General features: G+C 42.5%; 1 protein-coding gene across 1 annotated transcript in view; it reads left to right on the plus strand.

Moving 5' to 3' along the window:
• The first annotated feature begins 606 nt into the window (after positions 1-606).
• LOC124163238 (breast cancer anti-estrogen resistance protein 1) overlaps positions 607-13,116 on the plus strand; it is a 217,268-nt gene continuing 204,758 nt past the window's right edge. Inside the window, exon 1 of the mRNA XM_046539994.1 lies at positions 607-1,916. Within this exon, the coding sequence (XP_046395950.1) occupies positions 1,878-1,916 (39 nt within the window). The 5' untranslated portion in view covers positions 607-1,877. The remainder of the gene's footprint in view (positions 1,917-13,116) is intronic.

Genomic DNA, 13,116 nt, shown 5'->3' on the forward strand with positions numbered 1-13,116 from the left:
TTTTCACCCCCGAATATTTTGGTACGCATCCAGCAATAACACTCTTAATTTCTAATGTTTCGCTGAATCGAACGGGCGTTCTTGCCCTTAATTAGCTACGTAAGTAAAACTTGCGAGCACCCACTGTTAGCTACAGCAAGCGCTGTCGATATTCGACATGTTTGATTTACCTTTTGTGACAAAAAAGCCTTACAACGAGGGTTGCCAATGCAAATACTCACTTGAAATAGGAATCAATGGATATGACTGGCAAGTGACGATATAATATTCTGGAACACGCCTGAGTTTGGGATTTATCGTATCTTCGCGCCAGAAGGTCTAACGGTTTGTTGAGGGACGTTGTAGTTCCGCCGTTGGCCGCTACTTTCGTCCGACGCTCTCATAGTTGTTCGAGCGACCGCGCAGGGGGCACGCGCGTCGCTCCGGCGGCTGAGGACACGCGCCGCCCCCACAGGCAACCCTCCGGGGCGGTGGGGACGGGGGCGTGAGCGTCTGGGGACCTCAGTAGGGGAGGGGAAGGGCTCTTGCAGTGAGGTACCCAGATGAGCGAAGGGGGAGGGGAGAGGTGTTTTCCCATCCCTCCGCCGCGCGGCAGCACCTCCGTCGCCCTCACACACGACCACCAACCAGTCTGTTGCAAAGGTCCGAACGGGTCGGCCGTCGAGCTGCCGCCAACGAAATCGCCATCATCGGAGGAGAAAAGAAACAAGAACAGTGGAAGATATCAACGCGAGTCGTTGTAGGCTGCTGCTTGTTAAATAAACCCTCTGTGTAACATCCTCCCTGCACCTCAACTCTTTCGTGAGGCTGTGAAGGTGATCCAAGAAACTCCGAAGTGTTTGTACACATCGGTCCGTCCCACGAATGGATTCCCACTACTCTGCGACATTGATCTGACCGGCCAGGATGCCCGAGACGTTCCCTCCGTACGTGCACAGCTCGTGATACTGCTCTCCTCCGCCCACGTCTTACTCAGGTTCGATCTGCCCAGTGTCTCTCCCCCACAAACGCACACTACGGGTTCGATCGCATCCAGCTAAACGTTTCGTCCCATTCCGTTCTAACCTCGTCGAGGTCTTCTCCACCCGCCCATTGTTGCCGTTCCATTGTCGGCACACCTGTGCCTCACTGTCGCCGCGTGAGGAGGGGCTGATTGTTGTGCTACCTACATTGCAGAGTGCCTGTATGTCTGATAACCTTTCTTCCCAATGATCGGCGATGTGGACCTCGGAGGCGACAAGTCGATATTCCGGGAGCAGTTCGCATCCTCGGAGACGCTGAAGGAAAGCGCGGGGCGTGTCTGAGCTCCAATAAGAGGAATACAAAGGAAGGGAGAGGCAGGGCCTTGTGTCTGTCAAGGGCCGGGCCTCGTCCTCTCTGCAGGGCCGGCCAAGAGACGCCCCCGCCTCGCGTTTGGGGCCCAGCCGGCCGGGACCCGAACAAAGGAAAACCCCACACCTATGGTGGTTTTGTGGAGACATCATTCCGTCTCAAGCGATCCGTGGTCATCTGGACAGGAATCTTCGCTGTGCAAGAGTCTGCAGTCCTTTCGCCACCCTTCTAATTTGTGTCGCTCATTCTAGGCGCCAGTACGCCGTCAACCTCCCCTATCTGTCCCAAACAAGCTTTCCACCGTTTGCGATCCTTCACCCTTAACAAAACCGTGGCGATCCTTGTATCTTGTGGTTCCATCGACCGAAGAGGCCAAACCCAGTGTTGTCTGTGCAATATATTCTGAAAATATTTGAGTGCTTCCCCAGTGTGTCTTGTGTGTTCGTTTTGTGTATTTACTCTCTGGAATACCTGCTGATTTGAGCGGTCTGTTTATCGGGATTGTTGTCCTCGTCGCTTTGGAAGTAACGTGAAAATCCGCCACCATGCCTCAACCACCCGTGGAGACCATCATCACGCCACAGGTAGGCACAAGCTTCATTCTTGTCACCGCTCTCACCTCATTGTTGTGTTCCCTCTCCCCTCCCCCCATCCTCCCCTTTCTACTAGGCCTACCAGACGCAATCAGGGAAATCCCGGACATGGCCCCCAGTTTATACGATTTCTTGCTGTCTTTTGCTGATGATATTATATTTTCCGTGCTCCCACCGCATTGTTCGAAGTTTTTAACTGTTATTGTTAACCTTATATGTTAACCGCTAGTGTCCTTACACTCCCCCGCTATTTAGGCGGCTTAGTATGTAGGTGTAGATGAAATTGCTGGCGGGATTGTCGGTGAAACTGTCATCAAACGACCCTTTGGAATTCCGGGAAACATGATTGCGTCTGTTTACACCGTATAATGGCATCTAAAAAAGATTCCTTAATTAACGTTAATGCCTTCCTGTTTAAGAAATCTAAACACTTAATGGCGATAATATTCTAAATTTTAAGATCGTTCAGTTCCATTTTTTACCGGCTCCGGTTTTAAATGAAGCTATCCCTTATCCTTGTCTAATTTGAAAAGTTATTTAGGAGTATTTATGATTTTAGTTTGGTTAGTGAGAACAAATTAAAAAAAAAAACATAAAGCTGTCTCGCAATTGAATAATTCATTAATGTCATTGAAAAACTATGAAATTTAATAATTCTATTTTACCTATTAATTTTAGAATTCTTTTGCCCTTTATCCCTGCGGACACAGCCCCCTTTAACACGCTCCTCTCGCTCTAGTCTTGCGCAAAATAACCTGCTACTTTGTTCACCCTGATACTTGCTAAGGGAAGAGGATTGTATTTGATCTTGAATTAGTAATAGGCTCAGTCGTAGGTGTTGGCCGGCTACCGATTCACAGTGGAGTAGAATCCCGGAAAGTTGGCAAAAAAAAAAAGAAAATACCCCTTCCTAGGTTGGTAATTTTTTGTAGCATGAACTATAACAGGAATTTTAAAGGACTTATCATCGTCTCTAATTAACGGATGAAGGTTTCCTGAGATGCTTGGAGTTCTAAGAATTCAGGAATTAGTTACGTTCAACAAGAACAAAATTACTTTTTGGTCGACTTCGATTTTTAAATTACTTTTAATCTGAATATTCCCTGAATTATTTTTTGTCCATTTAAAAAACAATTATTTACTTTTACGGTGTCATCAATGCCTATGGTTATAATTTCATCAAAATTCGACATCCTTTTTTTTGTAACTGGGGGAAAATATTGTATTCCGCGAAGTTTTGCCACGAAATTCCATCTAATAAATACCAAAGGTATTCCCCTTTTTACAAGCTTCCTAGGTTGTAGTCATGCGTAAAATAACCTGCCACTCTGATGACCACTTCGCATTCATATTGAAAGAGTTTGAAATTGAACGAGCAATAAAATAAGCCGTTGCGGTTGATCGGCTACCGATGCACAGTGTGGTAGAATTTCAGAAATCTGGCTAATTTACTGAAGAAAAAAATGAAAACACTTGGAAATTTTGAGTATGCATCTGGACAGAATGATGTTCAAAGATTTCACTCCTACGGTGGATATGGGAAATCTTATATTTTCGTGCAATTAAATGATAAAATTTCCTTAAGGTACTTGTAATTCTAGGAATTCAGGAATAACAGTGATTGCTTTCAACGTAAAGATGAACTAGTTTTTGTGGGTCGATTTTGATTTCTTAAATAATTCTTAATCTGAGCATTACCTGAATTATTTATAATAAAAAATAATATCATCAAATCATTGAAATTTCTCGTAGAAACAATATCAAAGGCCAAAATTCCATTGAAATTCCACATTTAAAATTTTTTTTATAAAGGCTTAAAATATTTCAGTCCCGCAGAGTTCCGCCATAAAGGGAGGGGGGACAGCCCTCTATAATTTATGGACAAATTGAATAGGTGGTAATGTGTAAGGTGGCTTTTCAATGAAGGGTTATATTTAACCATCTTAACGAACAATGGTTGAAATAATTGATTAATTGATAAAAGCTACTTCTCTACGCATACCAGGCATCTGATGCATTGTTGTTTTTAGGTTTTGCTGCCACCAAGGCGCTGCGGAAAGTAATGAACCGCAAAGCAACGACCATAAATTGCCCCTGCTATACTCTATTGCTACAGCTGGTGCGTAAATCTTGCACAAATGGTACAGTTCCTCTGCATCGATTGCTTTTCAATGGCAAGCTCACTGCACACATTTACAGCTAAGTGATTGCCGCCGGCTTCATTCAATGAGCGACCGGTTCCATCTCCTAGGCGACCGACCTGAAGATGTCGCCTCTGCAATTAAACCGGTTCTTCTCGGGTAAAATCGGCGGAAATGGAAAATTAAGGATTTTCTCATGCTAACTGAGACGATGTCGACTCGTGAATTGCATCCCGTCTCATTTCGTGCCGTAGGTGCACAACTACACCATCGCTGGCATCATTCTAATACGTCCACGAAACAGTCGATGCATATCGCGATGTACTTACAATTAGTGTTAGAACCCAGTTTCGCCCCCGCGTATTGGTCCATGACCATCTCTTTCGATGCTTTTGGAGTTACTTTGTCTCTTAAGCTCCTCGGTCATCGAGTATGTTATACAATACGTCGATAATAATAATAATAATCACTCACAGCCCTTAGGACGATGACTGAGTCGGACATCGAAACGTCGGCAGTTATGGAGTTCCTGACCCGGTGGCGATCCCGAGAACTCTTCACTAGGTCCATTCGCCGGGAAAGCACGAAATCTTTCTTACATCGATGTTTGAATTTTTCCGCTTGGCTAAGTGAAATATCGTTATTGCAACTAGTTTAATGCTTCCTGAAAGATGATAGCATCATACAGAAGCATGAAGATTCGGAGAAATAGCTAATGTTGTTTGTTAACATTTAATTAACCAAAAACCATGAATTTCGGACCAAAAGTAACGGTAGATATATCCCGGGACAGGGGAGGTTAATGCAGACCTCTATGCTTATTATTGTTAATAGGTTCATAGTTTTATGATTATTGAAGTGCAGCTATTAAGGGAAGAACAGCAGAGGATAGCCGCGGATGAAATGTATAGAGCCGGTATGAAGGATGTGATACGAAAGAATCATGTAGGTGTTGAAAGATTGGCCTATTGGATAATAAATAATTTCAATTGCAAAGAGGGAATTCACATAAATGTAAAATGAGTTGCTCCAAAAGGCGTAACGAGTTACACTTGTTCGTTTTACACCGGCAATGGTTTGCGAAAATGGGAAAGGACTTCAAGGACCAAACACAGACTCTCAACCGGCAAGTCTTGGCAATCACTCACTCACACACACACACGTAGAAACCAAGACACCTTCGCAAACCATTTCAGCAAGCCCGGGTCGGTGTAAAACGGACAAGTGTAACTCGTTACGGCCTTTGGAGCTACTCATTTTACATTTATTTACCAGTCAAGGCCGTAGAGCTAATAGGGTGGTTTCCTATTATTTTTTTATTGACTAAATCGAAAGATTATTACTCCTGGAGTACGTATTTCACGCTTTTAGATTTTTAAACGACGATATCTATTTTTCGCGATTAAATGAAAAGTGGAAATTTTCAAGCGCGCGAAAACGCGACGGCTAATTATTAATGCCGGGAAATCTCCGTGTGACGTCGTTCTGGTTCCCGCTGCCGCAAGTGAGGTGACCTTGGGGCGAGGCTCTGAGCGCTGATACGACGCAGGATGCTAGCAGGTAGCAGAGTACCATGCTAGCTGGTAGCGCTTGGGTTAATAAGGATTATTAATACCTTATCAAACGAAGAAAACTTTCCGACCTGAGCCAGTTTTAATAGGTGATTATTAAGACATGTTTCCCGCAGCTCTGTGCTTCATGCATGCATTGGTAATCTCAGACGATGTAAAACTCCTATCTACTCGTATAGAAACTAGGTTCCTATGACGTCACGTGGAGTGGCATCGCATGGCCGCCAATCTGGCCTTTTTCAAATGAGGATAAAATTGACCCTTGCCATTCGTCTAAACTGGTATTTCTAAAACCAAATAATTTGTACTTATATTATGAATACACTAATGGTGGGTAAGGAATCGCAATCAATGCCTTTCGTTTTCTTTGATGAAGGAAACTACTCTATTCCCTCATATTCAGGGAATGAACAGTTCGTTCTGCATTCAATGCTAATCTGCGGATCTTTTCGCAAACAATGAAAAAGCTACCGAATTGGTGGCATAAATCAAGGTTCTTCCGGACGGACTTCGGAGGTCACTATTTAGTTCTTACGAACTTTTAAATGGATGACTTTATCACAGATTTCCTCCAGTAGTTTGCTCAAAGGTAAAATGTCTTAATTTTTTCGAAGCTGTCATATGTTTACCAAATTTACTCTACATATACCGAACATATAAGAATGATAGCGTAAATGCTTAATATATCAAAGCTATTATATAAAAGGAAAATTTCAATTTTATTTGGCACTATTTTATCTATCTTTATCCCAAGCATATCAATATGACTTCTTCCACTACAATACTTTGTTTTTCTCACTGTAACCAACACAACACTCCACTCAACACAAAACACTACTAAAATCAAGAAGCACATACAATAAACAACCGATGAACTTCTGAAAAGGAAACACATAAAAAGAATGGAAAAGTATATAAAACGTGTATAAAAGAGGGGTCCGTCAATAGTTCAATATGGAGAACTTCTATCCTTTTCTATTATCATTCATAATGGTATTCAAGGCCGGCTTTAGATTTGATAACCCTCTAAATTATTTGAGATTTGGAGACCTTTATTAGTCCAGATATTTTATATCAGGACCAAATATGGCTTAGGATACTAAGAGGACTAAGCTGAAATACGACTTTACTGGATCATTCAAAGTGAACTTCATCTTTTGGTTAATTTAACTTTGCGCCCGTGCGCGTGAATACGTACAAAGTCACTTATTTCATGCAGTGCTTTACACGCTTCATGTTTTAGGGGGTTATGCGTCACCAATGATGGGTCCTCTCAAAGTTTTATCGAGAGAAATACGATGCTAATATACCCGATTTTGCATCGTATTTGGACGTGCTGTTTTCTCGTCTTTCTTTCCTCACGGATGTCCTCCGCAGAGGCCTTCAGAGGCCGATCGGGTGGAAGGGGTCGGTGCAGGTGAACTGCTTATGGGAGTGGTTTATTTTCGTTCCGCGTGATTCATTCGAAGGGAAGCGATTCGCAAGAACCACCGCTCTCTCGCGTCATCCCAAGCTAAGACTTCTCCGTAGCGACCTCTAGAGGTTTTCGTGGAAGCGGAAAACGCGACTGAAGGCGTTGAGCTAGGGAGAGCGAAGCATTTCCAGATATCTAGTGGGCATGTACGTAAGCAGGCGCGCTTCATCGAAGCGCGGGACTTTCACCGTTAATCTTATAACCACTTGTGCTGAAATGACGAGCCTAGCTAGAAATGGACTTCCGATGCAGGTCGTCATCATATTTTCATAATTTTAGCACTATTTAGGGGATCAATATAAATATTGCAGGAATAGTTCCGTTGGGAACTATTCCAGCAATATTTGCAGGAATAGTTCCCAACGGAACTATTCCTGCAGAGCATACGCCGTGAAAAACTTATATTCTAAAAACATAAATATTTTTAAACTTTGAAAATGTTAAAACATCCAAAATGTACATACTGCACTCATATTTCATTAAATACGAGTCGTATTTCATGAAATTTGAGTTTTTTTATGTATTTCTCTATGTAGTCGCTCACAATCTATTGGAAATATCAAAGTGGTTTTACACGAGTAGCGATAGCTGTGTTCTCGATTTTAACGTGATACTTTACAATACGAAATAATAATCACTTTTAATTTCTCTGTTCTAAGTAGATTACAAACTGCAAAATGTTATTTCATTACCTACCATTCCATTTAAAAAGAAGCACAGAAAAAATAAATAGAGGACAGGAGCACGATATTCAGAAAATAAATCGAAGTCGAAGGGGTTAATGGGGCAGATCCCTACCGCTCGCACAATCTATTTTTTTTTTAATCCTCTTAGTGCCTCGGGCCGATATATCGGCTTTGCTTATCAGCCGAAGAGCGCCTCGAGCTGAAATATCTGATTTCCAGTACCTAATTGTACAGCTAATAATAATTCTGCAGCAACTTAACTCTTGAATAAAAATTTCTCATTTTATCCCTCCATCCAAAAAAAATGTGTTTAAAAATAGTAGATGAATTGACAAAACCTACTTCTCCACGCACACCAGACATCTGATGCATTATTGTTTTGAGATTTTGCTACCACCAAGACGGTGCGAAAAGTAATGAACCACAAAACAATGACCTTATTTCCGCCCCTGATATACTCTATTGCTATAGAATGTGCGTAAATCCTGCACAAATGGCATTTTTCTAATGCATCGATTGCTTTTCATCTACATCTACAAATTACCCTGCGAGCCACCTCTAGGGTGTTTGGCAGGCGGTGATCAATCACCAGCATGCAGCATGCATTTGGACTCCCACATGCACACCACACCGTCCAAGAAACGTCCCGTACAACAACAAACTACACCACCACATGCTGCCAGAAACAGAACACAGAATAGAAATTCAGAAACATGCAGTAAGCCCCACATAGGCTAGTAGGCCACACCACAAGTCATGCAATCTATTTACGCGCTCCATTGCTGCCGTTATAATCTCTTATTGATCGTGGAAAAAATGACATTCGGAATCTGTCTGTTCTGCAATCTATCTCTCTTATTTTATTTATATGATCTGATCTTCCGTAGTACGTTGGCGTCCGCAAGATATGGTTAACTTCGTCAGAAAAGACACTGCTCTTGAATTTATCTATAAGGTTTAGTCTATTTTTCAATCTACGGTCCGACAGAGATTCCCATCCGAGTTTATCTAAGAGGTCAGTTACACTAACAAGACTATCGTAACGACCTTTCACATACCTGGCAGCTCTTCTTTGCACGCGTTCTAACTCTGTTATTAAGCCTTTTTCATGAGGGTCCCAAACACTGGCAGCGTATTCCAAATGTGGTCTAACGAGGGAAAAGTAGCTAATTTCTCTCACTTTGTCGTCGCACTTTCCTAATATTCTTTTAACAAAACCCATTTTACGATTAGCTTCACCGGTTATTTCTCGAATATGTTTATTCCACGATAGATCATTATTGAGTCTAACCCCTAGATATTTCACAGATTCAACTGCCTTTAACTGCGCGCCCCGAATGACATAGTTACGCTGTAGGGAGTTATTCTTCTTCCAGAAATTCATTACGACGCATTTTTCCAAATTTAATTCTAACTGCCAAGCATCGCACCAAGCTTGGATAGCAGCAAGGTCATTCGTTAGTTCATCTATATCTTTGCTGGAACGAATTTCTCTGTAAACTACAGCGTCGTCTGCAAATAATCGTAACTTACTCTGCACTACTTCGCCAATGTCGTTTATATAAAGAAGGAATAGGAGTGGGCCAATGACACTACCCTGAGGAACGCCAGAAGTCACTCTAACCTCATTGGAGACTGCACCGTCTAATACTACTCTTTGGACGCGGTTGCTCAAAAATTCTCTAATCCAGGAAATGACATCTTCGTCTAGACCATAAGATTTCAGTTTTAATATTAACTTTCCGTGGGGTACTTTATCAAATGCCTTTTTGAAATCAAGAAAAATCGCGTCTACTGGAATGTTGTCTTCCCCGGAGACTAAAATATCGTGGGCGAAAAGCGCTAACTGAGTTTCGCAAGATCTGCTTTTCCTGAATCCATGTTGATTTCCCATTAATAAGTTTTGCGCGTCTAGGTGTTTCATTACCGAGCTGACTACGATGTGTTCAAGGACTTTGCAAGAGATGGACGTTAAAGATATCGGTCTGTAATTAGATGGCTGTTCCTTGTCTCCACTTTTAAATATAGGCGTTACATTAGCGATTTTCCAGTCATTAGGTACTTCGTGTTGCTTGATGGATTTACTGAATATTAACTGCAAGTAGGGGGCAAGTTCTGAGGCTAGTTCTTTATATACGCGAGAAGGGATTTCGTCTGGACCAGGTGATTTATTTGGACTAAGCGATTTCAATATATTTTCTATTCCGAGCGTACTAATGTCAATAGCTGGCATCTTATGAATACAGGGATTGTCATCGGTCTCGGGTGAGTTTTCGGAAGGCTCCGTGAACACGCTCTTAAAGTAGGAATTTAATAAATTGGCTTTATCGTAACTGCTTGTCAACACATCTCCATTGTCGTTTCTCAGCGAACATACGGTAGATCGTTTACCTTGAACTTCCCTAACATATGACCAAAATGCTTTTGGGTTATCCTGTAACTGCTCTACTAGTGTTTTTCTTTTAAAATTCGTGAACGCATTCCTGAACGCTTCCTTCGTGGCGGCTTTAGTCATCCTATATTTTTTAATTATTAGCTCGCGTTCATTAGCGGATAAATCCGTGCTGACTTTTTTCATTTTAGCATGACACGCTCTCTGTCGCCTCAATGATTTTCTCACTTCCGCGTCGTACCATCTCGGTTCGCTGCCTTCTTTTACTATTTTACTAGGGATGTAGCTATTTATTCCCGAAGTTACGAGCGAAAGAAAAGCTTTCCAAGTATTCTCTACATTTAACTTTAATACTGATTCTTGAAACTCGGGGAAAGCATTTTTCATATGACTCTTAAACCCATCAAAATTAGCTCTTTTAAAAATGAAAACTTTACGCTCTTTTTTAAAGTTTACAGCGGTATTTAGAGAAAACTTTGCAGTTACTACCCTATGGTCACTTATTCCTTCGACAGTGCCAACGTTTATTACCTGATGTGGTATATTTGTCGCTAATAAATCAAGAATATTTTCTCCTCTGTTCGGTGCGGATGCTATTTGAAACAATGAATTAGATGTGAAAGTGTGTAATAAAGCCTCGCAGATCACTTTATCCCTCCCACCAGGAATGAAGCTATAAGTCTCCCAATCTATAGAAGGTACGTTGAAATCTCCACCCACAATCAAGTTTCTTTCAGGATACTTGGATGCTACGCTGTTTATTTGATTTTGAAAATCCAACATTGACGTTATATCTGAGTTAGGTGGTCTGTAATACGAACATAATAAAATAGTTTTGAATTTTGGACATTTAATTAAACACCACACAGATTCAACGCTGGTCTCAGTTACGGTTATCGCTTGGCTGACGATTGAATTCTTTACAGCTATAAAAACTCCGCCCCCAACTCGATTAATTCTATTTTTCCGATAAACAGTGAACGATTTTGGGAAGATCTCATTGTCTGAATCATCATCTGTTAGCCAACTTTCTGTTCCAAAAATGACGTTACACTTCGTACTATGAATTAAATGGTGGAATTCGGGAATCTTATTTCTTAAACTACGGCAATTAACCACAGCCACGATTAAAACTTCGGAACTAGTATTATTGCGATTCGGGAATAATTCTGATTTGCTTTTGTCGAATAGACTATTCACAGGCTCTATACCGCTGATAAATGGAAATGCATGTCTTATTGACACACTATCAAAATGACTTGAGCCTTGACTGCCTTTGAACGTGTTGCTCGACTGACGCTTCTCGTGCTTAAATGTAATACCTGAAACGCTGATTTTTCTCTCTACTTCTCTATTCTCATTTCTGGAAGAATCTTTGTCTGTGAAAAGTTTTGAACTTACCCCTTTATTTTTCAACCCACTAATATATCTACACTCTGCCCTACTCTCTACTCTAAAAAAGACCTACAGTGCTCAAATATGCTACTCGCTACACGACTAGCCGACTCGGCCGTGTAATGGACTCCCGAACGGTTCAGAGGGATCCTACACGATCGGATTGCCGGCCTAAGGTCCACGAAGGAGGCTCCGATGTCCGTGCAGAAACGACGCAGCCTCTGGTTTATGCCTTCCACTCGGCTCCAAACCAGAGAACCACGATCGATCCTCGGGACAAGACTACAAATCGAAAGCTCAATGCCGACTCCAATGGTCCCACCCACCCGCTTCACTTCGGAATTCAGATCCCGGAGGGAATCTAGAATTTCCTCAGATCCACGGAAGGTGGCATCATTGACGCCGACATGAGCCACGACCCGCAGTCTGGAGCACTTCGTGCCCCGTACCGCCGCACCAACCGCCTGCGTCACCTGAGGAACACCGCCACCAGGGATGCACCATGACGTTACACGGTCGCTTACACCCTCGCGGTCTGCCCTCTCCCGTAACGGGACCATCACACGACGGACATTGCTACTCCCTAACACTATGATCCCCCCCTTCCCACTCTGACGCCCCTTCCTAGGTGCCGGTTTCGGGGTAGGAGTAGGCACGTCAGGCACCTCGGAGTTTCCATCCGACAGCAACTGGTACCTGTTCGAGACGGGGACGGGATTTGCCTCAGCATCCCCCAAACCCCGTCTTAGAGTGACACTACCACCGTCCCTCCGAGACACGACCCTCCAAAACTCAGATTTACGGGGTGACGTGACCCCGTCATCGAGAGATGGACCTCGAGGAAGGCTCTCGATCGACCAGCCGCTATTTGCAATCGGGCGAACCCGTGCAGCCCCTGTGGCACGGCGACCTTTCGAAGAACCACCCCTCGGACCATTCCCCTCAGCGGTATCAGCCGCCCTTTCAAACTGGGCCCGAAGTTCCCGCACCATCGTCTCCAACGCGGTAATGCGGTCTCCGAGAGCCTCGCATTCACCGGCGTTTTCAACTCCGGCAACGGGTGACCTATTCGAAGGCATCCTATCACTATCGCAACTTTGGATTTCAGAAAAGCTTACCTGACGGGAGATACGCTTAGTAGATATTTGAGAGAGTAAAACAAACCGATAAACTTACTAACTTGTCTCTTTTTAAACGTAAATAAGGGAATGTAGTTACCTGGATATGGATTAAGTCGATTAATGGGTTTAAAACTAGAAAACTATATAGTTCCAAAGAAGACTAATTAACGAAATTAAGATATAACTTAACGTGGGACAAATAGATTAACGATAATAATCAACAAGAGAGCAAAGACGAAACTAACTAGCTAAAATATAAATTCCCCGCAATATGATCCCCACGAAAGAGCAGAGCTATAAAAAGGGTGATAGACTAACAAAAATGTATAAATAAGGGTAAATAAGTAATAAAAGTACTAACAACAATATATAAATACGCGTAAATAGACTTTAAATAAATAAGTATAAATA

Source organism: Ischnura elegans, chromosome 8 (genome assembly GCF_921293095.1).
Source record: "Ischnura elegans chromosome 8, ioIscEleg1.1, whole genome shotgun sequence".
Lineage (NCBI taxonomy): Eukaryota > Metazoa > Arthropoda > Insecta > Odonata > Coenagrionidae > Ischnura > Ischnura elegans.